This window comes from Varroa destructor, unplaced genomic scaffold, assembly GCF_002443255.2.
Source record: "Varroa destructor unplaced genomic scaffold, Vdes_3.0 BEIS01000004.1, whole genome shotgun sequence".
In the NCBI taxonomy this organism is placed as follows: Eukaryota; Metazoa; Arthropoda; class Arachnida; order Mesostigmata; family Varroidae; genus Varroa; species Varroa destructor.
Window position 1 is genome coordinate 9311269 of NW_019211457.1, and position 27900 is coordinate 9339168.

Consider the following 27900-nt stretch of genomic DNA (forward strand, 5'->3'; position numbering starts at 1 on the left):
ACAAAAACAATTCTATAGGCGTGCTTATACGTAATACTCGTAGCATACATAATTCTACTGCTCTGTATTATTATTATCTATTGCATGAGAAGGTTTCAACTTAAGCCCATGCCATTTGCTTTATAACAATTCTATCTGACCTGAACGGTCTGGTCAGTAATCAGTGATATCGAAGACGTTGCCGGCGCCAATGAGTAGACCGGCTGTTTGAATCAGCTTAAGCCATATCTCATTCTAGCGATCAACATAAGTAGAGAAAGGAATGACCCGCTCGTTAACATCATCGCTCGTATCTAGGCAATGTGGGATAAACAGTTGGGTATGGAGTTCGAGATGAACTCGCGAGAGATATCGCCATCAGAAAGACTAGATCCTTCGAGAAGCGATCGGCTGAGCGGTGTTGGACCTCTTTAGACGAAACCCCACCATTCGCAACGAGTCCCGCAGAAGCAGCAGCAACCACAAACATGTCGGGACTCGCGGGTTCCCCTATACAGACGAAAAATAATATAGAAACATACGCAAACATTCACAGGGCCGTTGTAAAATAAAGCTCCTCAAGAATTTCAGGACACAGAGATAAATACTAAAGACATAACCGTACTAAAGTAGGACAACGATTACTTGTGCATGTGCACAAGTGCAGCTCGTCTATCTCGTCGCGTTTTTCGGGACGACGCCGTCACCGTAGCATATATGTCATGCCGAAGTGACCCGTTGGCCGGATAGCACACGACGACGGCAGCGACATCGCCGTCTTTAGAATCGACTCTAGCATCACTTATAAGTAACGCTTAAAAAAGGTTTATGACCAAAGAGCGGTGCGCTCTCTTCAAAGTTGGCTGACTTGCAGCAAACAAGGCGGGAACAAAAGACGAGCGAAAGACGATATCGGCAGAAACAGTAGTAGCAACGGCCGTACGAAACAAAAAAGGAAAAAGTGAAGGACTTTAAGGCGCGCAGCCATTTTCAGAGTCCAGCGCTTTACCAACTGCGCTAATTGTCAATAGAAGCGAGAGAAAGATTAAGTGACGAACGAATAAACAGAACGAACGATTCGGGACGAAAACACGTTAACCTCGCAACTCGCGACAACGCTCAAAGACTTTGGCCGAGAGTTCAACGAAAAGAAGTGATGCTAACCTACGCGGGCAGACAACAAGCTTTAAGCGATGCGAAGACCCAAAACGAACAGACATGCTTTGGTCAGGCTTAAAAGAGAAAACGTAGTTTTGCTGTTGTTATGGGTAAGAAATTTATAAAAGGCCTACTTCCTTCTCTTGGACAAGCAAAAAATGGAAGAATTCTTTTTTGTTTTTTTATAGCTTACACGCTCCTCATCAAACTGGCTACAAATAAATATGCCATTAATGTATATCTTAGAACTGGTGACCTCTGTGTATTTTGCTAGTTAGGTGTTCCCGTTTGTCTTGCTGCCTAGTTGTTGTAATTACCTATTTTTGCTAGTAGAATTAACGAAATTAGAAGTTAAGTCCGATCGGCGAACCATATACATAGAGCTAGAATATTAAAGACTTAGAGAGAAAGAAAGAAATAGTGTGGCATTCACTTTCAAGCCTTTGCACTTAAAGCATACCAGACTAGTTTATCCCAATCACACGAAATGTATTGATCAGTTCAATCTAAATCAATTATACTGCTTCGTCTCGTAATCGACGAGGTCCATCGATTCGTAAGATGGCAATCGCGTATCGTTAATAGCCTGCATTATCTATTGAATTCTTAAGAAAAGAGGGTGGAGTTCAATTTATATGTTCAGCGCCCGTGGCCCAAGCCTGCTGGAGTTTTTACACTCGCCAGCCAGCCAGCCATCCCGGCAAACGCAGACAAATCCGTCGGATCACTGGGAATGAAAACTATGGCGACAATACGTCCGTCCTGTAGAGTCAGTATCTGGGAACTGCCGCCTGCCGTTTGATCTCGTCTGTGTCTCGTAAAGCCTAACAGGTAAAGTCTGCTTCAGGGAACTTTGAAAAAACGGTACAAAATAACCCAAAACAAATTTGCCGACCTGTTTTGTCTTCAACACCAAGGACCGCATTATTATTATTATTATTATTCACTATCACGATATTCTGTGTGGGGGTTGTCAACTGGGGTTGTCAATTAAACCAGTGACAAGGAAAGATATCATAGAGTGAATCTAAGTAGATATTGCGTCCATATCCAGCACATGGCATTCTAACAAACAATTGAGCGGTTCTCGAATAAACAAAGCCTTACCTTGTACGAGGCAATCTTGGCGTGTACATTGGGAGAGATTTTCCACTCTGTCAAATCCTTTCGAAGCCGATGTTTGCGGAACGGCGTCTTGCGACTCCTTCATTGACGTGACCGAAAACTGTCAGCGTCCGAATCGAACCTTTTCAGGAACCAAATAAGCGACGAATCCCGCGGGAAAGGACGCTTGCGGCACCAATTTTGTTTATGTATATGATTAAATGGACAATCGTTGTTTATTAAAAGCAATAGAGATAACAGTATCATCGCTCTGCAAGGTTTGAATCTGTTTGCCGACGAGGTTTTATTGCTACGCAGCCAAAAGGAGTATCGTACACGGTTCTAGTGATTAGATAATGAATGCGAGCCGCTCAGAAACGACCACACTTCAATAAATCTAACAGCACACGATCGTGGCCGACCCGTCTATAGGGAACATATGGTATTCGGATGGAGCAGGGTGAGACGAACCAACCTTACTGGCTGACTATCTATCTATCTATCTATCTATCTATGGGTATTCGAACCTCAACAAGGTTGACGCCGCAGCCGTTTCTGCCAGCGGCCACTAGTAGGCAAATGGTAGTAATGTCTGGCCACTTTTTACCCCCACCCCGCCCCCATTCGACGCGTAGTGAATACCTCACTACACTCGGATATTTAGTATGCGCCACTCTGTGACATTTGTATATGTACTCTCGTCAACTAGCGGCAATAAAGGTACTACCACTTTCGGTAGTGTTGGCTAAAAGGTCCGTCGATCTGGTGATGAGGTGGAAGTTCTAAAGGTTCCTTTTTATCGCTTTACGGCGTTGACGGCTGTTGTCGCCATAAAGTTTGAGATCTCCGAAGCGTTGACTGGATGATAGGTACATACAAGTGTCAAGGCTGTCTGAATTCGACTGCCGTAGTGGGCACTACAGCGAGGGCGTCGGTGTGTTGAAGCGCCTGTGTCGTAGCGGGTTGCTGTCGGCGTCGAGCATGTAGTACAACATGAAAAAAATTATAGTAATTTACTTTACTAGCGCATTTACAAGGTCAACACTGAAGCAATTGAACATGGCGATTGTAATCGAGTAAGTTATTTTTTTAAGTTTAGCAAGCTCCCGTGATAGCATAGTGAATTACGTATTTGTCGGGGAGACGGGGAAGGGTATCCAACCATAACGGCGATACCGAACGTAAAATTTGAAGTATAGAGTCTGGCAAGCTTATTCGTAAGCTATTGACGATCTGACTTTTCTTCGTTTTTGTCAAATACTGCGGTTCTTGGTATTAAGACGACTAGTAAATTAGGCAAACAAGCACCGCTTGAAATGTGTTACTTCAAAAATGATTTTGCTAACGACACCATCGGGAAAATGAACCATTTTCTTGAGAAGGGTTTAAAACGAGACATGCGAGGTAAGGCTCATAACGGTGCCTTGCTAGATCTGAAATATTCGAGGACCACAAGTCAGGTTACGACAGGTAATAGTGTGCCTCCCCAAACTAGCTTTCTAGTTGGATATATGCTTTCCAGGATGTTAGCTCTATCAGAATGCATCGATGGAAGATTTCCTGCAACACTAGGACAGGACGTTGCCTCTATGTAATACTGCCCGTTGCTCGTGCCTTTGTCTCTGAGTTTCGAGTTTTACGTCCGGTATCGCCATTAGGCGTTCCATGAGACGGCCGGCTCCCAGCAACAAACGAAGCCTTTCAAATACAACGTGTTTTAGGCTCAGCAAGCAAATACGTCACCTACGAAAATAGCTTCTTGTCTAGCGAACTCAGCTAACCAGATCAAACATCAATAGTAGTAGTAGTAGTTGGGAGGACGCGCTGTAGCCGCCGATGGCTGAAGTCTAACCGGAGAACAGGCTCTAGGCCGAACACGATGATAGCCAAAGAAAGATCAAATATTCCGTCGATAGCGAATGAGTATTGGTGTCATTGCCTATCTGAGACCGCAATTAGAATCTCAGCGGATATTCGCGAGCCGCACATCATGCGTACGAAAGACCCAATGCCACCACCGACAACCACATGGCGTACACGCCCCATGTGATTAAGTCTGTTCGGAAAATTTCAGAGCGGTTCGATTAGCAGAAGCAAAGCAGAAAATTTGCGTGTACGACTTTCATTGAACATATATGTGAAAGTCCCGCAAAGAATCGAAGTCACCTGAGTATGCTTGAGGCTGGTGCAAATGTAGCAATCTGACTATCTGAAGCCCTGCACGTACTTCTTCGAAGAGTAGGATTATCATTCGCTTCTATGTGCAGTAACATCCACACGCAAGATCTTCAGAAAACGGCCCCGTCCTCGGAGAATCATTATACATGCTCCGTATATAGGTAATGAACGGGGCAGTAAATTGGTTCTAGAACATGGAAAACAAGCACGCGAGATGCCAGACCGATATACTTCCGATACTCGGATGCTCGAAGCGAAACCTGAGGTATAACAATAACAATCTCGCTATTGTCGCAACTGCGTCAATGTCATTTTTCGTATTCACAGAGACGAGTGCGGCAGTGAAATCATGCCGGTGCTATTAATGTGAACAGTCTGAACGAAAACACTAAGCATCCATGCTTCAGTTGGTCGTAAAGTATCTATGCATATGTACAAGCTTCGAAAAGTACTTCAGTTTTCATTTATCGGAACTATCATTCAGCCTCATCTTGCTCTCAGATATTTAAAAATTTTATTCCCGAATTATTACCTCTGTCTTCTATATGATGGCGAAAAGGGGGAACTTGGCGATTGTGCTATTTGGACTGGTACTTTACCTTAATCAATTGACTGCCCGACTTTGAAGGTCTAGAGCTTAAGAAAGAAGCAGCAGTGAGTAGGTGTACATTTGTCCTATATTGTCAAGGACGTGTTCCTTGTTTTGATTATGCGAAAGTCGTGTGATACAAAGCTGCGCCTGATAGAATTCGTGTTCATATCCTTAAATGAGTAACTGAATTAGTGGTCAGACTCATCAGACAGTGTTGAAAATTCAATACAACGTGGAACGGGGAAAAGCTATTGAAAAAAAAGGCCAACAACCGAGACAAGTCTAACCTAATTCATCTATAATGATTAATAAGGAAAAATCACATATTTAAGCTAAGTGTGACGCGTAGAACAAAAACGAATCCCAATTATTAGCTGTTATCCGTAATGATTCCAGCCTCGCTGTTCTATGTGCAGATATTTACATTCATTGTCAACTAGAAAAGACAGGCGCGAACATCAGTTCATAATCCTATTCTGTCTGAGTTCACGAACTACTACGATTAAACACGGTCATATCAATCATCAAAACGCAAATGCTGACGTCCAACCCTGATGCGACATCAGACATACTAATAAGACCACAGGTCACTCAGCCGCTGTTCGTCTATCTAGCCGAATGCTCGTTTTAACTAGTGGGTTGTACCTAATAACTGTTCCTAGGCTCCCCCTGTGTGCTTGAGTTCGCATGCCCGCAGGCGCCACTGATGCCTACTACCTGGTATTTTCGATGTTCCTGTGGTCCTTCCCCTTGCTGCAGCTGCTTGATGCGCTGGTATTCTGTCTCACAATTCGTTATTGGCTTCCAGTTCTTTCACTCTTACGAGAAACTGAAGAGCATGTTAGGAACGGAAATAAGCAGAAGCCAGACTTCCCCGGTTCCCATTATTATTGACACTATTGAATATGGATCCGAACGCAGATCGCTAGTTATTAACACGTGAGGCTTCTGATGTCGACGTTGTTCTTACCCTCTGAAGGCAAAACCGAATCGAACGTTCACGCTCTTGATCACAAGTCATCTGACAGTGTTTCTAATAGACGTAAGCTGAAGTTCCGTAAAAAATATGTAGGAAAATATTGCGTGTGGAAAAGCGGCGACATTTTTGTGCATTGCATATCGCGCTTGACGAGGGAAACTATCATTCTGGTTTGGCTCTGCTCATGACCGAATTGGAACCCCTTCGTTTTATAGGGCCTTTCTTGAGTCATCTTTGCAACTATATCGGTCGGACCTAATCGCCCCTAAGTGGGGTATATTTTTAATGGCGACCTTCAATCTTTTCCGACATATCTTTTACAATGTATCAATGTAATGAAGTTACTATCGTAAATAAGTCTGAGTTTAACGTACGCACGTATCGACTGAGATAAATGCGCTTATTTTGTAATTTATTTAAGCTACCACCACGCAGGAGAGCGTCATTGTTCCTCACAGGTGATATATCAATTACGATTACGAGATTAATTATATCAATGCGAAAGATAAAACGCTTTTTATGAAAACCGAAACGCAGCATAAGGCGTTTCGTAGAAATCGTTCCCTTAGAGACCGTCTTCGAAATTGACTCAGATCTTAGCATGATATTTAGCAAGGACGTGTCTGGAAACTGTCAGATATATACACATACAAATTGTAGTAGTTTTCGCATGGTTCTTGTTGCATGTATATCCAGATGAACATGGCTTAACAAAGCGTAAACAAGTTTGGCGGTGATTTCATATGTAGAATCGATTCGAGAGATCAGTGGGTGAATACTGATATGTCTGATATTAAACGTAGAGCCTATCCGATCCTGACACAACTGAACCTACTGCGATTATTTTCCACATGTAAACGATTTTTTCGCCTAGGCCTCTTTAGCTGACTATGCCACGTTCGAATTCGATTACAGACACATATAACTAAAAGCAGATTGCGTCGGTTTTCCCTTTACTTCATTTACCGGTTGATACGATACAGATGTATTTTCATGGTAATACTAATTCTATAACATTGACATATTCACCGTAAGTTAACATATAACGGCGTATTACAATAAAAAGATAGTTAAAAATGATTTAAATACAGATCTCCGATGTCAAAAAATCTGCGAACTTTCTAATAGGGACTTTGAGAAAAGCAATATCGGTAAGCGTAGATTCGCTAGAGTCACAGGTTGACAGTGAGGTCTGGAAGAGCATATTCCGGCTTTTCAGTGAAGAATGCAATGGACATCCGAAGTGATAAGATGATACATCCCAGTTTATACCTATTTAATATTTCTTCGTTGAATTCTGCAGTCGATTGATTATAGGCACTTCTCTATGTGTCTTCTGTAAGCCCACCAATCCGCCTTGTACGTCCTGCAGTAAGTAAACCAGTACATAACAGGAAACGAATGCGAAGGATAAGGATTTTACTGTAACGATACGGTGCAGGCAGACAACCAGGACTCCAACCAACCGGCCGTTATAGGGGCAACGGCAGAATCTAAATCACTATCCGTGATCAGGGCCGGCCGTTATAGAGGCAGCGGCAGAATCTAAATCAATGTCCGTGATCAGGGCCAGCCGTATCCATCAGGAACAAATTTATGTCTGGTAAATGTTTTGTAGTAAAGACATATGTCACTGAATCAAAACGAAGTCGTCCTTTTTCCGAGCATTGGTTGAATACATGGGAAGCCATGATTAAAACGTTACCGTAAGCGTGATAGCACTGCGTATCATCCGCCGTCAAGATCTAAACATGACGTATCCAGGACATGCAATGACGGCTGATGCGTCTTTTTTCACCTTGGTACGAGACAGGCCAGCTAAACAAATCATCAAAAGAAACACTTGGCGTACAGATGATTTCAGCTGTACAATTCTAACGGAAAAATTGATGACCAGCTCCAATAACAGTCGGCTTGTGATTTCATAAGCAAGTTTGAAATATCCACCCGCAGGCATGCAATAAAATAACTTGTATCCTTTTATGATTAGGCTAAATTTTTCTAGTAAGGACCACTGTTCATATACTTATAGGTATCTAGTGGATAGAATCAGCTTAACAAATGCTGCTTACCAATTATCATCGTGAAGCAGCAGCAGCTCGATCTATATCAATACAATATCAATATATGAAAACGGGATTGAATTGTGCCCATCAATAGAATTGCTACGTGTAGAATGAAACCTGCCTCGTTTAATGAATCCGGTGCTAATACAGACCTGTCTATATAAGTCACAGACGAGCATCGTTAGTGTAACAGTCACAGGGGATCACAAGCGAGCATAAAAAATGCATATTCCCTCTAGTCAATTGACTAGAACTAGGGATAGGCACAGTACAACAGGCAACGTTAATCGAACCCCAGTTACACGGCAATACTGGGAGAATTCTCAGGGGAACAACGATGATGTAAGCCGCGTCCACAAAGAGAAGGAAGCTTTATGTATGCTGCGTCTATAGCAACGTCCCGATTTAAGGAGTAGCAATTACAACAAGCTTCAGGACATTTTTGCCTCATCGGCTGTGTTTTTCTTCTTCTGGCTAAAAGGGCCACCCGTTCAGTACGACTAGGTTCTTGTAGGAGCGATCAGTTTAGAGAAGTTACGTTTGTGGCTTAAGAGCAGCGAGAGAACATGCTTCTAATCGCAGCTATCTCGCGACTACATTAGCATTGAAATTCATATAGTAGAATAGATCATACAGAAGGCTTTTTGCGTCATCTGTCCATATTCCAGCATCATTTCAGGGAGTGATTACTTCTATATAAAATATAGAAGGCTATACAGTCAGTACTATCACTTAATTAGTTTTCAGATACCCGCCTTCCGGTTCAAATCATTAATATTAAGCCAAAACTTCATTATTAAATAGATAATAGTTGTCTATATCCACCGCAACCTTATCATACACGTAGACATCCTTCAGCTGTTTTTCTCGTTGATAGTGTCGTACGAACCTAATAAATACTTCTGCCCAAGCTAAAAAAAAAAAAAACGAAAAATAGGAGGACTTTAGACGCAGCTATTCTATACCGTAGAAACGGCTTATTAAAATTTAATGGTTTTACTCTGTCCGACCACCAGTCAAATGGCGGTCCTTCAATTGACTATCTTCTAACTTCTTGATGCCGCAAATATCGTATCTACTACGCAGAGAGTTTATACTGATCGCATCATTACCGCCGTAGCCGTAGACAATAGCGGTAGTTAGCCAACTGAACGAAAATTTGCTAATAAACAGTATAAAACAGCTTTGTGTCGTATTGTACTGTTAGTAAACTTTCTCTTTTACCGAGTGACAACCCTCTTGACATCATATATACATGTTGAAGGGAAGGTCGAATAGTACGTGTATCATGACGACTCAGTTAGCAACAACAGTCATCAGCCGCTTCCGTCACGGTGGTTGCCGCTGTTTTTTTTGTCCAACTCATGACACGCATATAGAGGCGCCTAACAGGACAGAGATCGTGTTCATACGCGCCTTTATCGTCGTTACGGTTTGCCGTATATGCCTTCGGGCGGGCAGGAAGCGGAGGGGTAAAAGAGACAGGTCAAAAGCAACTTTTTGACCGGATTTCGTAGAGAAGTCGCCGCTCGCCAAGACGTTGGTGTCCTCTCGTTGATCGACTTTCCTGACCAGGCTAACGGGGTACGACAGTGTAATCATGATATTAATAATGATTTAATTACAAATTTGCTTCTACTACGAAAACGTCTACAAAAAGAGCTTGATCCTGATCGACTGGATCTATCTAATATTGCTGGGTAGACAAAAAAAAAACAACCCGGTAGCTAGATCGAAGCCCGATAATACCGATAGCTTGCATATGTCGATCTTTAACATGAACGGTGTCCGTAAAATACAATTAATTTGATAGTAGCAAGAGCAGCTTCCAGTGTGCACACAAAATTAGACATCCGAATTGATTGTTTGGTTCACAATTAACCGATAAACAATTATTCAGACCCTATCGATGACCGAACGGACGGCCATATTCGGTATTTTGTTCTCAGATGACTCTACTCTGCTAAGTGACGCCAAAGTTACTATGATTGTTCGCTCTAAAAGCGTTGCATAGACACCACACGGGCAGAGGTTTTCGTATACATGATACTGAATCTGATCAGAATATCTGACCAACTTGATTCCAACTAAAACAGGTGTGCCATAAAAACTATAGACACATTTGTACATGCAGTACTAGAAATCTACACGTATTGGTAGATCGCTCTGCAATTGCGTGAGATAGTCCAGTAATTGCGAACAATGCAGAATGAAGGTGACATGGTATGTTGAAGAAGCAAACAAAGACAAAAATACAGACTAAATTAACTCCGATAAAAAAAAAAAAAACTATTAATAGATTGAGGAGTTTTAAACATCGATGTTTCTAGTCATCGCTCTGAGCAGGTAACTGTTCGTTTAGGGAGCATTAGAATACCAGAGCAGCCTACCACAAAGGGTACCTAATGAAAACAGTAAAATGATAACTTTTCTGTCAGAAAAAATTATCGCTAAATTAAAAAAATTGCGACGCCGTTCTTTAAGCGTTCAGCACTATTTATCATTTTGGCTCGTATATTGATGTAAGTAACTTTAAGCTAGACATTTTATCTTCAACTACATTACACAGAATGATCGCTAGAGGAAAGCTAAAAACCATCACATATACGGTAGATATTAGAAGAAAAGAAATCTGGACACAGACCTTAATATGTCGAAAAAACATCTAAACACAATAAGGCTCGCCCAGCGGCTCCTGTAAGGTTTTTAGTGTGGCCAACTGCCAGCGCCTTCTGCACAGACTGCAATATACTGCTGTAAAAATTAATTAATACAAACGATCGTTTATTGAAATCAACCAGAGAGTCAGTCAGTTCTGTGCCTGGATGTATCGTCACCAACCCCATCGAAAATCGTTCAGCAGACAGGCGTCTATAGAAGTTGCTCTAATCTGTAGTAAAGCTACCCCCAACTCGATATCTTTACAGTCTTTTAAAATATGCACATGAAAAAAAAACATGCAACGGCAACCTTCTATTGGGAAAGCCTTCGGTCTTAACACCTCCGACTGTGGATGGCTGAAAAGCAACCAGTAGCCACATATAACCCCCAGCGGCAATGGACCACTTCACGTATTGGGTTCGTCCTACTACAGAAGAAACACCTCCACACATAACATTGCCAAGCGATTAGCTCTCTGACAGAAATTTCAATTGTTATGGGAGTGGGAATGGTGTTTAGCATCCAAAGTAACATTGTTCCGTGTGAATTCGCTTTTGTATTTATGAAAGCAGGCCTGCTTATTCGGCGCAAGGCGGGTAATAGATAGTCCATCTCTTCTATTGGTAAAAGGACCCATTACTTGTGCTTGGGTTAATGGGCCGTTCGTAGTGCAATGAAGATGGAGTCATTCAGCACATGAATAGACAAAACAGGTGCTTTTATTAGCCGTGTTATGGCAATCAATATTTAAGCCTTATATAATATGGCTGGCTATGAGCTAGCTAATACTTAGGTCGGTTCGAATCAACGCGAAAATTAGAGGATATTATTAGAAACATTGTCGCTATGCAGGTTGGTTGCACGGAATCCCCTTCTAATTAAGCCGGTTTATTTTTTCATCGAAATCGTTTTGCTCCGTATATCTTATAGTTCATGGTTCAGCTAAGGATGAATACGCCTGAAGAAGACACCTAAGTTGATCCAGTCTTCGGTCGAAGATGCTACCAGATAAAGGGAACGACAGTTTTGGAAATAATTATCCTCTAAGTTTACAAAGCGTATTGCCTACGCCGCGACTGGGGCTTATGATCTATTGACATAAAGCTAGAGTAGAGAGACACCCATTGTAATAACCAGAGTTAAACCAATTCTAGGGGACTAGCTCTCGAGGGGCTTGGCCGTGCATGAATCGATCTGCTTTGCCTACGATAATAATCGTTGAACTAATTTAAGACACAATAGCTATTTCGCACCATCGTAAATTCATTATCAAGACGTCAAGCCGGAGTTATGTAAACTCCAATATATATAAAGTCAAATTAGTACTAACTAACTGGAAAAAACGAAGGCGGTATGAAGTTTTTCGGCAGCTCAACGCCGTTCAGTGGAACACAGTCGAACATTACGTCTTCGAGACGCTTTGTCGCAGCCCTTCTTTTCGCTGACTTCTCCGTTGAATCGTCCATCGTCCGCCAAATTGGTTCGAGGCGTTAGGCAATTACTGGGAAATCGTCCTGTAGACGAGTGTCTCAATACACCGAAACGTCCTAGCTTATGGGAGGCACCCGTAGGAAGGAAAGTGGTGGGGTGCTAGGGGGGTGCGGGGCGACTATTTGCCTCTTCGACTTTTCTTTTTTCTTCTGCCGCTTCACAAAGAAAAGGCCCGACGAGAAGCCGTTGAATAGGCAAGTCGTAGAATATTTTCGCCGTATCACCCGTGTCAGCTTCAGGCTTTATTATTAACTTGATAAGTAAGAAATGTTCACTTTAGCATACTGCTTTAATTTCCTATTTTCTGTTTATCAAATAATAGACTTTGTGGTACAGTGCAAACTGGTCTTTTTGACACATTGTTACAGCACATGGCTCAAAAAAGCAGGCACAATGGTCATTTCGCGTAGCACAGTATCTATAGCGATGTAATTTCATTCCGTATAATTGCTTCCTTAATAAATTAGCAGAAATAACGTTACAGCATAAATTTCCACTTCGGAATTATTTACCGATACATTTTACGAACCGTAATTATCTAGTACGTTAATGCAGCCGATACTCTTCGGTATCACTTCGCGGTACGTATGAACAATTCGAAATAGGTTAGACTCCCAGCATGCTGGCTCGTTTTCTCTGGCAAATAATAGCCAAACGGTCTAAGATATCTATTATATGTACGGAAAAGTTGAAACTGATTTTGGAGCTAAGATAATAGGCTATAGAACAGTATATACAGCCTATTTCAATGAAACAACGATCTGATCGATATCACTTGTTTTCCGTACAGATAATTCACTCCATTCGGGCTTTAGTTTCGATATGTCTCTCTTCACACGTGCCTATATACTCCCCGCTCTCCATTCTACTACAATATATTACTGCTTCTAAACATTCCCATTCGTCAATTGCTCTTACATTCGGCCTCATTCAGGCAGAGTGCCGCCGCCGCTCCGTCTACGCCTCCACCCACCCCAACGCCACTCTGTCTATACGGCACTTTCCGGTTACTCACGCGCAACAACGCCACTCGCCGCTTTACAGTCGATAATGTACTTCTTTTTCTTGTATTTTTGTCCTGTTTCTCCTATTCAGGCTGGCGTCAGTGTCAGTAGCAGACGCTGCACCCGGGGCCAGCGATTCACCGTGCGTCTACCAAGTGAACAGTTAGCCACCCACCGTTTGTTGTTGGCCCTTCATATTTTCTACGATATCTTTCTTTTCGTCCTATTGCTTGTCTACTCTTACTGCCTGTGGTGTCGACGGCGTCTACCGTCCGTTCGTGGGATAGCGTGTTCGTAGGCCAATTCGTCCGCCCCGCCGCGTCGTGTCGTGATCTTTCCTTATTTCTTCTACCGCCTTTATGCTCGCTTCCATTGCTGCTTACCCATCTATCGGCTATTATTATTATAACACCAAATAAATTACATAGTCGGCTCTTACGGGCGCCGCCGCTGCCTCTGTGAGCCGTCACTTGAGTGTTTGTCGGCTTCGTTTCGGTGTCTTCTATAATACGAAGCGACGCTGAGGAGCTTGGCTGACTAGCTGGCTGTTCAGCGGCTCCGCGCGCCCCATAGCTCTCAACCCGCACAATGGTGTTAAATATTGAAAGGCTCCCTACTGCCTTCGTTTTGGTGGCGTCCTGCTTCCGTCAGTTTCTCGATGCATTCTTTAACGATGCCAACGCCGCGCGATGTCAGGAACCACTACAAAGTCGCAGGACCAGCAGCGTGCAGGGCTTCTGCTACAGAGCCTGGTTGTCGATTCGTGTTGTCCGTCTCAGCGGCTCCTTATATTCACTTCTACTAGAAAAGAAAGATTCCTTAGCGGACATAGCTGCTGGGACGACGTCCGAATGAAATCGGCGGCAACGTCTGGGCGAATCTTCGATTTCTTTTTTCATCTTGTTCCGCGCTGTAACAGCCTGTAGTAGCTAACTTGTTGTCTAACGCCGCTAGCGCCTATAGCGTGCCGCCAAAAACGAGCTTTGTTCGATATCCGCCGGGGCCGCTGCCTGTTCTGTAGACTCGAGGTTCGGCAATCGCTCCGCCCTGATACCAGCGCCCCTGGCGGCGGAATCCAGAACGTGGAGCCGGCGCTCCTCCCGAGCTGGGAGAGGGTCGATCATTCAGCAGCGGCCATCTAGAGATAATAGCATCACCGCTTTGGAGTAGTACGGCCGAAGTCGGGCAGGCAGAACTCATGAAAAGTTTTCGGAGTAGTCGTGCGTAAGGCCCCTACTCCGTTTCTCGCTCGCAACAAGCAGCGCCGCAACCCGACGCTGAAGCTTATTGCCATTGCCTGCCTTGAGTCTGTCTCTCTTTTTAGCCTTGTGTGTAGCGCTCTCTGTGGTAGCAACGGCGCCAGCCTTTGCGTATATATGTCCTATGCATGTGTGTGTGTGTGTCTGTCTGTCTGTGTATGTCTGTGTATCTGTGTGTGTCTGTGTGTGTGTGTGTGTTCGTAAGAGAGGGCCGCACATGGATGGCGCCAGCGGCGGAGGCTCTTGTGTCTTCTCAATTGTCTGCCTGAACGTCGGTGCAGTGTGGTCCGAGCCTTCGGCGCGTTCGGCCGTGCCCATGCCCATGCTTTCGTCCGTCGTCGGCAGTTTCGCCTTGTCAAAACCACTGGAGCTCTCCCACAGGATTATTTGCTTCCCTACCCTCTTCTGCCCGGCAAGAGCGAGAGTTGTATGAGACGCAGTTACCGGTATCGGACTGCCCACCTACCCAAGTCGATTCCGGCCCATGCCAGCTGTACGCCTGAGCGAAGACAGGCACGTACGTGCACGGAACGTCGGGATAGTAGTACTAGTAGACTGTGCACTGCGTTGTCGGTTGGATAATTAGCGGATATCTAGCGATCTGTTGCGTGCGCCTGAAGCGGTGACAAACGCGTGGACGTAAACGCCAATGATTTCTGTCGGAATAACGCTTTGTTCAGAAGTAAAAGTGCCCCAAAAGTGCAGTTCGCCGTGTTACCATCCGACAACTCTGAGCGCGGGTCACTTTTGCGGCACCGATTGCAACAGTAGTGAGCGGTGGGTCTGTGCATACGCTGTCGATATCTACAAGCGCGAACAGGCACCTGTGGTATTCGGAAGGTAGAAAATGTGCCTATCGTAGGTCGTACCGTGTATACTGTGCGCGATAGCAGAGTCCCTATTTACACGATATGAGCCTATACAGTATCGCGTTATGATTAACGTAACAGCAATGACCATGAGGATTTTCGCGAGAAGCAATAATATCACAGTCTAAAAGGATAGTAGGACGAAATGTTCGCGTAGACTCACTCGCTTATAGACCAACTACCTTCAGTTGTATTACCGATGTGGCGTCTGTGATAACTGGCAGCTTTAGGCAACAAAGCACCACACGCTTCCTTTTCAATACATTGATGGAAAGATAGATATTTTCAAGAAGTTATCATTGGATTGGAACATCCGCTAACTGCGCACTAATATTTCACAACGCTTTGAGCTCGCTCGGTCTATAGGACTCACGGAGCCCTGATTCGCGCGCCCTCGGATTGCAGTCGTTGCAACCGATCATCCGCCTATTAGTCTGGCTAACCTACCGTTACTCTTTCTCTTGGAGATATCGAAATCGCAGCCCCGCATCGATAGAAACGTGAATAGACGAACTAACGGATACTACCCAACAAATCAATCTACAGTTGCAGAACGTAATACTTGTTCAGTGAAAATATACGCATTTAGTGATTTTCTATCGGCATTTTAGCCTGCGCGTTAGCTCAGGGAGAACGATCTATTTTACGCCGCACTAATTGTAGTGGTAGCAGCGTAAATCGAATTTGTACCCTCTGGATCAAACTTTATCTGTACAGCTTCCGTAGTCGAATTTATCTCATGGATTTTCGCCTAGATGGCCAGCTTGTTCGGGTTTTAGTTGCGTAACCTGTTAGACTACAGCGGTCCGCCTGCGACGACCTAGGTGTCAAGGACCTGCAGCGAGCCAGCTCCGTTATTTGGCTAGCTGAGTTTTACACCGTTTTCTATTTGCGTATCGCGACCGTGACGCGCGTGATCCGCTCAGTGTTTCCTAGTTGTCACTGCTGCCGAAATCGTTACCTAAACAAAGTGTGTTATACTGTGTCGGACACAGAGCAATTGGTTCAAATCAAAGAAAAACTAATGAAACGAACACAGAAAAGAACCTGTTAACGAGACTTGCCAATCGCCGAGTATCAAGTGAACTATTTTTCGCAAAGGAAATATATAAATCATTGCCGCCAGTTAGACAAAATGGAGTTCAGACTAGCTCGCCTTAATTATTGTTCGCTACCATGGATGAGTGTTGTGATCTTGCAAGCACTTGCGCTGGTTACGCGCGCTGCAAAACTGCCAGACATCTATTGGAACATGAGTAATCCAATGTAAGTATCGTAGGCACAACGACGGTAATCATAAAGGGGTGCAACTGAGGTCCAAAAGCCATAGAGGTAATGAGCCTATATATATATATAAAGGAAAGGGGAGAGGGGTACTGTTGCCAATAGATAGGGACCGTTTCGGTTAGTTCTCTGGAGCCAAAATGTTTCTGCACATGTATGACACATATATATATATATAAAACTTTTATAGCGGGTATCCTTTTACTGGAGCAATTCAAATTGCATCCGTGTGTCGAAAGCTACAGGTGTTTCTTCGTGATGTTTATGGATAGACGGACGGGGAGAATGGGGCTGCCTCATCATTTTGGTTTTTTTCCTGCAAAAAAAAATCGACAACCAAGGAAACAGTACGTTTTTAATTGATAGTCAGGATTTGGCTAAGTTATATACATTTCTTGCCTTTGGAACCGACCGAATGCGGATCCTGAAAGATAGCGCACCATGCGCAAATGTTTGGCGTATCGTCAATCAGTCGCCGTTTTTTTTTTCCATATTCCTGATTATCGACGTAATTATCGATTCGGAAGGCATGCGCCCGTCGAGTCCGCCGCTGTTTTCCAATGTTCAAGCAACCGGCATCGAGATTCGTTACCATTACGTATTTGTTAAGTTCTTTCCTTGTCTCATGTCTTTGATGAACGTATGATATTATATCTATAATATATTACATAAAGCCTTGCTTACGTAACAAAAGATAGCTGAAAGATTCTTTTTCCCAATGCTTCCATCTTTTCGCTTCCCTGCGCCAAACTAACCAGAGTTGCTTGCAATATCTCTTGTGGACGATTGATCGTTGGCGTCAGTAACGTCTACGACGATTCGTTTTTGGAGCCAAAGGCTGCCCCGTTCTATCTGGGAGCGTTAAACAGAACCTACCCACTGTAAAGCTCAATCCGCTACCGAACGTATCTTTGTTTGCTAGGTTGCATATGGGTTATCGCGCTGGTCTGTTCACGCCATTGCAGCTCGGACTGGAAATTTCCTAATAAAAATTCATTCATTCCTATCAAGTTAACATAAATATCGCTCTCTGGGCACTGTGTAGTTGTATGGGCGTACCTCAACCATACACACACTGGCACGTACACATTTTCCTCTGTTCTTTTTAGTCTATCCGCTCGACATCTCGCACATGTCAACTGGCTCTCCGTTAGCTGTTGGGTCCGATCGGTGGACTTCGATCACCTACTTCACCAACCATTACGACCCGAATTGCAGCCATGAACTGAGCACAGCGCTGGCAGTAGATGACGGCTTTAGGGGTGACCATGGTGATGATGTTGGCATTTACAGGGTACCTGCCTACGCGGTCGTAGCATCAGCAACATCAATCGCGCTCGTTCCTGCTCGCAGTGGTTCGTTCCACGGACGACGCAGTAGCCACGACAGGCGATCGAGGTAGAGCTGTGTTCAAAAATGCTTGAAAATTGCCTAATTTCTTTTTCGCTCGGTCCGTGTTCGCCTCGACGCGTCATCGTCGCAACTTCAGGCGCACCTGGGCGCTGTAGTCGTCGCTGGCTGCTGCTTGTCACCCCGGTTCGACGCTTCACCCCACCGTGAAGTCGCTATCCCGCCAGCCATCAGAACCTCTTACTCTTATACGGGTTAGCGATGATGACGACGACGACGACGACGATGAGGAGCGGTAGCAACAGCCAGTGACTCAATCGTTATGTATTCGCTTTTGGTCGGTCGCTGCCTGTCGAGGCCTATCTGTTAGTCGGTGCTCACGCCTCGGTTCGACGGAGTTGCTTCCCTAACGCCTTTTTACTGTTAGAAGAGGCTGTTTGAGAGGCCTTTCCTTGTTTAGTGGAGTTAGACCCACGGCGCTGAACTTGCTTCTCGCCGTTTGACTGCGCCAGTTGTTATTATTATCATTACATATTAGAGGAGAACATATAGACAAACCTGGGAAAAGGAAAGCCTAGTGCCATTTATCTGCCCAGGGCTGTCTACTGCTATAATAATAAGTATAGCTGTTATACGCAACTTAAGGTTACTGTTATCACTAGAACTACTTTTTTTTATAGAGCTGGTATAGGCAGTAATGCGGCCTCGACTCATTATTGGTAGCGACCAATTCAACGCCCAGCCGTACTCGCCAATGATGCGCCCATAACTACCATTCTGTTGCACGGGTCGTTCAGTTGCTGTTGAAAAACGTTTTGTTACAAGCATGGCTATTAATGAAGAGCTAGCTTGAAGATAGCCTAGTAGAACATCTACTGGCATTGTGTTAATAACGCTTCTGTTTGATTTGTATAAACACCACACGAAATCCCAGGACGATTAGAAGTAATGACGTGTGAACGAAGGAAGTTGTGTATACGCACATAACATTATTGCTAATTATTTTGGCCGGTTGCGAGCGTACCGAGAGCATGATGAGGCGAGATCTGTTCATGATTAAAAGCGCGTCCGCGTAAATCGAAGGTCGATAACAACGCCATGATCTTTGCTCGTACAATCAGCGCCACTGCGATCGAAATTTTCGAACTCTTATTCAACATTGGAAGATGCAGCCAAATCTAACGTAGATAGCCTAAGCCGAGTCTGCCTCAAGACTGCAGCCGATCTCCGTAGAAAATCCACTATTGTCTCTTCGCTTCGTCCATTCATTGTAGCACGGGGGGAAGGGGGTTTGAAGTAGTCAGACGTGGTGATGGCAAACGTCAAGAGACTGAAGGGCTTTCGGCTTCACTGGTGCTTGTCTGCCAACCACCACAATGAGTTTATGTGAGTGTGTGTGTGTGTGTGTGTGTGTGTGGGAAATTCATGAAGGCTAAGGAAGGATAGAGATGGCAAGGCTTTGGGCACCTTAAACAGCTCCAACTAAAACCAGGAGTGCTTAGACGTCGATGACGGCAGTGAGTTTGTCAACGTGCGCAGGTCGCAGGGCTAACGGCGGCGTTGCTAGCAGCAATATGTGTTAGAATTTCGGAGCCAATCATATCAAAAAGGGCTGAAGCACCACCTGCTAAATGAAGTGAAACCTGTAAAAAAAAAACTTTACAAGGGAAAAACTGCTCTCTAGTTTCTTCGATGCAAATGAGGTTTTAAGGAATTGTCATTGAAAACGAGTCTGTCTTTTGCAAAGATCCTGAAGTTTATCTTCTGAAGCCATTTTCGGTCAAATTTCTAATCAATACGTATAATAAAACGTTTATAGATTACTACATGGGAACTATCTCTGCTAACATATTTCGATATTTTTCCAAGTTAATGAACTTGCAAAAATATTACTCGATGTTCACGTTCCTCCTCGGTCCAGCAGTGCTTTATAAATTTTCTGTAACTATAGTACTTTTAGCATTACTAACTGCTAGATGTGAGTGATGCATTATATAATTATATAACTTCCTACCGCCTCCATTGACTTCACAACGCTAACATTTGTAATCTTTGCCCAAAGCCTGACTCCATGAGAAAGCGTGTACGCGAAACAGCAGCGAGGCATAATGATCACTTGGTGAAGTACTGCTGAAGGCCAGCGGGAGTAGCAGTGCTCGCTAGAAGAGGATCTATGGAGCCATTTGGAGCGTCACTCTGAAAGCGTGCGCGAGACGATTAGGGAATTGTTATTAACGCTGCTGTCGCGGCAAAGTTTGATAAACGTTTCTGGCTTGAATGACGTCTGAAAACCGTTTCTCTTACAACTGTATTCGTCGAAGCTTCAAGACGCTCTTGGGGTCTCTAGTAAAGAAATCGCTAGTGGATTTGGTTGAGTAAGCTCAGCCCGACGTTAGTGATCGCTCGCAAGCTAGCAACTATAAGTAAGTATAGTTGCTAGCTAGCTGTTCATCGGCTGTTTAACGGACTGACTACCTAACTCATGAGCATATGTTTTTACAGTTCACAAGTGTCATCCCGCCCTGTGAACCGCGCCTCCATGGTGCGTCAGTCCAGCGTCAAGTCTTTCAGAGCGGTCGGTGTTCTGCTACGCACTCGACCGATCATTGCGCTATCGTTGTCGACATCGTTGTGAATCTTCTATATCTGTCCGCTGAATGGCAAGCTCAACGAGTCGAGACTTGAGCCATCATTTTGAGTTACGGGCTGTGGTGTTATGCCTACAGGTATTGCCATTTTTTGCCTACGGGTATGCAATGGTGGTAACACCGAAATGTCTCGCCATTGCTACAAACGTCTCGCTATTGCTACAAACCGATCAATCCAGTTGTCTGATAAATCAAAGAGATTTGATCATTTTCAAGTTTGGCCTTACTCTAGGCGTTTGTTGTCCCTGTAGGAGGGACACTTAACGCGCAGAAGCGTGAGCCGGACTAGACTGATAGTTGTAGATGTGTCGACCAAACATAACAGAATAGAAACAGAGAGTACGGAAGAACCTCATTTCCATATTAGAACATATAGTCAGTCAGAGTTACATGGATTGCAACATTGTTTAGTATTGCAACACTCACGCCTATTCCAGTAGAAACGACATAGACATCGTAGGAATTATATATATATATATATATAATAATTTTTTTAACTAGAACGTGTTGGCTCGACCGTCAAGGGATTTCCGACGACCCATTGGTTCTGCACGTTCAGTATACTGATGGACTTATGCCATAGTTTAGCTGAAACAGAGGTTTGGTAGACGTCGTTCTCAGAAGATTGTCATTCTGGCTATAGTGAATGCACGCAAGACTGAGTGAATTTTCGCTGCTAATTTTAATAAATGAACGTATCATCAATAGAAACAGATAGTATGTGCTTTACTATCTGTCAGTTGGCCTACTCAAGGATCGCCTTTCACAAGGTGTTTCTTGATGAATAATTAAACTGGAGATCACAAACACAGTGTAGTGGATGTTTTGTCGTGACATTTCCTAGCTTTCAATTGGGCCTTTTATGCAGCATATCCTTAAAAGAAGGGGAAAAGCTCTATCTGTTAATAAAAACGGCCTGCAAAGATATGTATTTCGGGTCCATCCTCACAAATAAGCTACCACCCAGCTGTTTGTTGAGGTAGTAACAACATTAATTCTTATCATAGTTACTTTTTTACCTTGTTGTCCATGTCATCATTATTGTCGTCGCCACAACGAATCGAAGAGTGTTTTCTCTGTGTTATAAGAACCATTTTGGATCGGCAATTTGTATTAGACTCATCCAAATCGTTCCATTTTTTGAGTCGATTTCGGTCTGGCTTGTCTTTCTGGGCCGAATTGAGGAAGATGTACGAGCTAAAGCCTGCGAGGTTCGTTTTTTTCGGACAGGCCCTTTTCGATTGCGGTCCTTCTTGACTGAAGTGTTTGGGCGCTCGTGGACTGTGAAGGGTAGCTCGGACCATCGTCGGTCGAAAGCGAATTCTTGCTTTCGGGAAAGCCGCCTGCTTGAGGACCCCTGGCGAGGTGTGAAGAGCCCCTCCGACGCCTCTGTCAAACGGCGATCGAAGCGTTTTCATCGGCACAGCCGAAATTGTTAAGGTATCTGCAGTCGAGAACCGACTTAAAGAAACGAGACAGCCCGAAATTAAAGGCAAGACGGCGAATAAGGTCCGTCGATCCGTTTAAGCCTGTCACCATCACTTACGTAGTATTAGTACTATTACAACTCGTGGCATCCGTAAAAGCTGGAGCATGGCCAACGGCCATAAAAGGGAGATGTCTGTAGATTCGGTAGATACGTAGAGTTTGGTTTGCATGAAATTCTCTTGTTTCCCTACACCCCCTTCCTATCTTCCAATTTTCTTCTCCCTGGACTGCTAGCATTGCCGGCCGCGCATGACCCCGGCATTGATAGGAGAGAGAAAAAAAGGATCAGTAGTTTGACTGAAGCCGACCACTTGAGGTTTGAATGATTTTGCCACTTTGGTTCAGTTTTCCTTTGATGCCAGAACACGTAAAAGGGATCGACCAAAACAAAGTCGAGAGCTGACGCCGAACGTTTAACTGACGTTGCTAATGCTACAGAGTAAACCGCAATGCATTAAGAGCGGTAACAACGACAACGACAACGACAAGTATTTGACTTTCGCCATCCGAAGTGGGTTCTTAAGTGGGCGCGGCTCGTATTCCGTGTTTAAGGTGCGCTTATTGATGCCGCATGCAGTCGCTTTTATCCGCGGTTTTAGCTGACTAGAAGAGACACGAAGTAAATCGTCATACATAAGTTCTGATCTTTGTACAGCTGCCGTCCACTGAACTGTGATGAATCTGTTGTATGTCAGACAGAGCAAGGAAAGACGCTCGAAAAACCATCAGTAGAAGTCTGTTAAAAAGAAGCCCGATGGTATTCAAACGAAATGTTTGTTTGCTTATGAGAACGCTCATCGTATATGATTACGTGTGCATAGAAGGTTTATAATAAACGATTGGCTTTTTACCTTACTACTAAAATTCATGCAGACAGTGAAACAATGTTATATTGGCTTTTAATGGTGCAATGGGAGAATGAAGACTGAGATACAGGATGTTAAAATTCAGTTGAATTGACGATCGAGTAATCCTATCAACATGCACCGCGTATTGATTTCCTTCGGCTTTTACGTACGTAGTACGATTGATTGACCTTCTTTGAAAATTGCAGTTAAACACATATGTGAACGTTAACGATATGGGCCTAACAATTGATTCAACCCAATAAACGGCAATCAAAAATGACCTTGTTAGCAATTCCAAAGGGTACCGGTAGATTAGTCAATTATCAGTTCATAAACCCTTAAGCCGTCGGCTTTGTTTCGACCTTTCACGGATTCAAATCATGAATCTACAGTATTGCGGTGGTTGACGTCAATGCCGATGGTCCAGTAATGTGGGCCGTACGCTGTCGAAGTACCATTTCATCGCCTCACAATAAACACCACTTTAATAATTCGCTTTACCTGCGTCGTCGTCTTGACCATCAGCGTCCTAGTCATCAAATGACAGCGACAACAAAAGCAAATGGTTTCAAGCACCTCCCCTTTCTGACGCGATCCGTTCGTCAAGAAATTCAAAAACCAACACCGGTTACCGCAACAGTATCGCGCGAGTACCTACACGAGTGCCATCACCGTTACCAATATAAACAACAACAACAACAATAATAATAATAACAACAACAACTGCAGCAGTGACTAAAAGAGCAAAAGGACTTTCCGCGGCAGAAGTAGCATCGAGAGCAACTTTGAGCGGCAGGAAAAAAGAAAAGCGATCAGTCGAGCTTTTGGTTCTTCATACTATTCCCTTTCATTCTCCGCTTTCTTGAATCGCCTTTTTCTTGACAACTAATGCTTTTCGTCTGCTTCCCTTTTCGGTCCCAAGAATTTCACTGTATACAACAGTGCGGAGAGGACGCCATCATACGATCTTGCCTCTGTCGTACATTCGCTGCTGTCATGACTGCGCGTATAGGTGGACAAAAGTCGACGCTACACGAGCCGAATCAAAGAGGGCAGCACAAAATGGTAGGTACCATGCCGGCCTGATACAGATACGGGGGCCCCCTTGAAATTAGCCCATTAACCAATCTGTCCGCGTAAACGACGCCTAGTGAGAGCGGCAACGGCTGTGAACTGACACGTTTGTACTGCCTTGTTCCCGTGCAGCTATAACAACAAGCATTGTAGCCACAATGCTTGTTGTTATCACGGTGATGATGTTAGCAGGGACGTACGGTCAGATAGGGGAAGAGCGGAGGGCGAGAGATCTGTTGGTTTTGACACAAGTCCGTGCTGCTGACCTTTCTGATGCTTCTCTCGACGGCACCACGCATAAACGGACGTCTTATTGCCATTTGTCCTGAGGTGTGTCGCTGGTGTGGCTAGTCGTTCGAAGAACACAATTAGCTAGTTTAGACCTTATATCTATATAATAGCAAAAACGCAGGCGATCGACTTTGCCTAACATGTAACGTTCTATTATTACTATATTATATATAATATATGTGAAAACGCTAGGCATAACGCGCGTACTAGAAGCGACAGCAGCAGCAGCAGTACAAGCGACACCTAAAAGCATTTTGCAGACGAGAATCGCGCTAGTATCTATGGATTATCATTGTAGAAAAACTGGCTGTGCTGGACGCTGCGGTAACGATGTTTTCCACAATTGTGAAGAGGCTAAAACTTAGTTGAATTTTTTAATCTAAGGGCAAGGCGATCAGGCAGGCTGCTAGTTAAGACTCTGTCCTACAGAAGCCGTTGCGACAATCGCCTGCTGCCTGCGTCTAAACGCTAGTTTTCAGCCTCTTGATGGTGCGTCACGCGGTGACCAGTACGAGCACTGCAAACGCATTAGCCTTTTGTGTTACCCGATGAAAAATGGTTTTTCTGCTCGCTGAGTGCACAGGTCGTCACCGTCACCATTATCAGCAGAAGCGGCCACTAGGATCGTTGCTCGTTAGCATAGCTTCAGAGGAAAGGACAATTCTGTAGCCGAGTGCTTACGGTTAAACGTAGCGTTCGTCAAACCTCACCGCAAGTTCTGTTTAACGAAAAAGCTGTAGATACTCTCAAGCTGCGCTTGAGTAAATGTCAATTGGGGGTTGGCGATCAATAGACGCATAACGGCAGTGTTCACTAATGACTCTGGACCTAACAATAGTTCCCTACCTTTGTAGCATTTCAATGAGTTTACATTAAGATAGGGGCAGATTATTGTGCAGTTGTCTACATTATTTTTCCACAACAAAAATATTAATCCAGATAATATCGCTTCCCCCTTAAAGCGCCTGTAATCTGCATTTTGGCAGATATGTGCTAATATATCTTGCAGTGGACACTCAATCTGTACCGTTATATCCACTATAGCCTATGGTATAATACATTCTGTCATTAAAAATAGATTTGGTGAGCAGTTCCTTAGTAATCAGCTACTTCTGTTTAGCTGTTTGCTGCCGATAGCGTTGATTGTCGTACACCGTTGCCTTACTCTCCCTTTCTCTCTCGGTGTTTGGACAGTTGGAATTTACCATTGCCACAGCGAGTCCTATCGATGCCATTGGGTTCAATCAGTTTAAACGTCGTCTACGTAGATAGAAGAAAGATTTTCAGGATGACGTAAAGTAGCGTCGCTTATTCCTGCTTTCGCCGACACGACCGCTGTTGCTGTTGTGACGCCTCGTTGCCGTTTCACCAACACAGTTGTAGCTATGTAGTCGTGACGATTTTTTGAGTGTCGACGACGACGACCGCCTATCAACTCGGTCGACTTTCTATCGACGGGCTTACCAAGGGAGCGAATGAGAGAACCAACAGCGTTCGAGTTCCCTGCCACTAAACTCTACAGTAAAGGTATAGTGGAACGCAAAAGGCCAGACGAGACAGCCTAATATATGGAATCCGGACGCGTTTGTACTATACGGCCAGTGTCTTAAACTCGTTCTCTCCGACAGAAGACACAAGCGTCGTAGCCGTCCTGCAGAGATTGAAGCATGGCGAAGGTTAATCAAGCTGATCGCGATTAAAGCGTACCTTTTTTATTTATTTTATATATTTCCGTATAGGCTACAAACTACTGAAGAAGTATCAAAATAAAAATACATACAACGTATATTAAAGCTTAGAGATGCTGTGAGAGCAGTGGGAATTGGAAAGGATCATATAGTACTTGCACAAGTGACGCCTCTTCTACGGGGGGAAATTTTCGCTTAGTGAGTCCAGACAACAGAATGACACAAGACGAGAGAACTGTCGGGTGGGGTCTTTACCTTCTCTAGGCTTTCTTAAATAGAAGCGACCGACCGCTTCAAGTTCGCGCTTCCTGTTATACCTCGCTGTTCCCATCAACGTCATTCTGCACCGTCGATTATTTGCTGGTGCCTGTTCCGCCAGATGGCGACCGCAGCAACGAAGAGCTCGATGGCCAACATCGCATCTGTTACTACTAATTCGAATTGTTCTTAGACACGAGGCCGCGCAATCTGCTAAATCTAGTTCTATTAACTATACGTTATGGTTGACTCGCGTTAGGACGACACATATCGTGACAACTGCTTTGTACGTTTAAAAAAATTCATGCCACCTTGTTTCTACTCTGCTGTGTGTGAATTGATTGAAAATTGATGAAAATAAGAGTGAACGTGAATGTTCACGTCTTCATTGAGGGTCATGAGGGCTGCCGTCGCTTCCACATGCATCTTGCTTAGATTAGTTATAACACCGGCCACTATATTTCGCTATATAAATTTTCAAGCACCGCATGCCATCGCGTCCACGGAAGTACATCGCCATATTTCTATAATAGAAAGTGCAAGGAGACACGACAACGGTGCCACCGACGTCGCAGTAACTCGTGATCTATCCTTCGTTCTTACCCGCTTTGTTTTTACTGTCACCTTTACCGGCATTTGGCTCGATATCTACACAATAATTATATTACCATCCACGTCTGTGAACAAGTAAAGCGTACTACTTGTGATCAAGGAATGAGTCGTTACGCGATTTGCTGGCGTATGAGTATACACCAAACGTGACCCCTATCTACTGCTTTAGTACTCGGGGGAGTTGGCCAAAAAGCGGAGAGCCATACAGCAGTGGAAAGCCGTAAGGTACCGCGTCCAGGAAGCACATTCACGTCAGTCTAGGTTGCCCACGACGCCGGCTTCAGAAACCGCAATAGCAGTACCGGCGGGGGCTTCAGTAGGGCTCGCTCTGATACTAACGTTGGCAGTATGAAATCACCGACGCAAAATCGATATTGTGTTTGTGTGAGACAGAGGGACTGTCTTTGGTAATGGGAATTGCTAATTTCAACAGGTTATGGGCTCTAGTTTGCTTTCTCGTAGGATTTCGCCACGTCAAACACTGAGACAAGCAACAGCAGAAGCCTACTCGAGGATACTGTTGTCCTGGAGGTGGTCGTGGGGTTTGATTCGAATGCTGAATACTGGTTTGCCAAACCGCAGAATTAATAGAAAACGACATGACTAGATATAACAACGATCAGCAAGATATAATTTCTAACGATATGTGTTCATCACTTGAACGCTACCAGTGTAATCACAGCGTATCACACACGCGATGTGAGCAAAAGGCGTCCGCAGCGTACTTTTCACCTATCTTATGTATTCTACATTTGTGCGTACCAAACAGAGCTCACCACTTGGTTTTCTGTTTTCCGCGTATTCTTGCGATGCATGCGAGAGAGATCATTTTGTGCCCTATCGTGCCTGAATGTCCTCCCAGTTCCTTTTGCTGTTGGCCGCACCTTTGTCACCAAGTGACAGCAGTATCTAGCCATTTCGAATGTAATATTAATATGGAAGATGGAAGGCGTGAAATCATATATTTCTTATTCCAGTTCTGGCTGACTCTTCGTCAGGTCTAACTGGTTAAGTATAAC

General features: G+C 44.2%; 1 protein-coding gene and 1 long non-coding RNA gene across 2 annotated transcripts in view; one reads left to right on the forward strand and one right to left on the reverse strand.

Annotated features, from left to right (window-relative positions):
* Positions 1-11960: 11960 nt before the first annotated feature.
* LOC147755818 (uncharacterized) lies at positions 11961-14437 on the reverse strand. Its single transcript, XR_015326344.1, has 2 exons — positions 12738-14437; positions 11961-12460 (listed from the first exon to the last, which is right to left on the reverse strand). It is a non-coding gene; the product is annotated as an uncharacterized LOC147755818 (long non-coding RNA).
* A 24-nt stretch (positions 14438-14461) lies between these two features.
* The window catches only part of LOC111248943 (uncharacterized), a 66118-nt gene continuing 52679 nt past the window's right edge, over positions 14462-27900 (forward strand). The window contains exon 1 of the mRNA XM_022802086.2: positions 14462-16606. Within this exon, the coding sequence (XP_022657821.1) occupies positions 16476-16606 (131 nt within the window). The 5' untranslated portion in view covers positions 14462-16475. The remainder of the gene's footprint in view (positions 16607-27900) is intronic.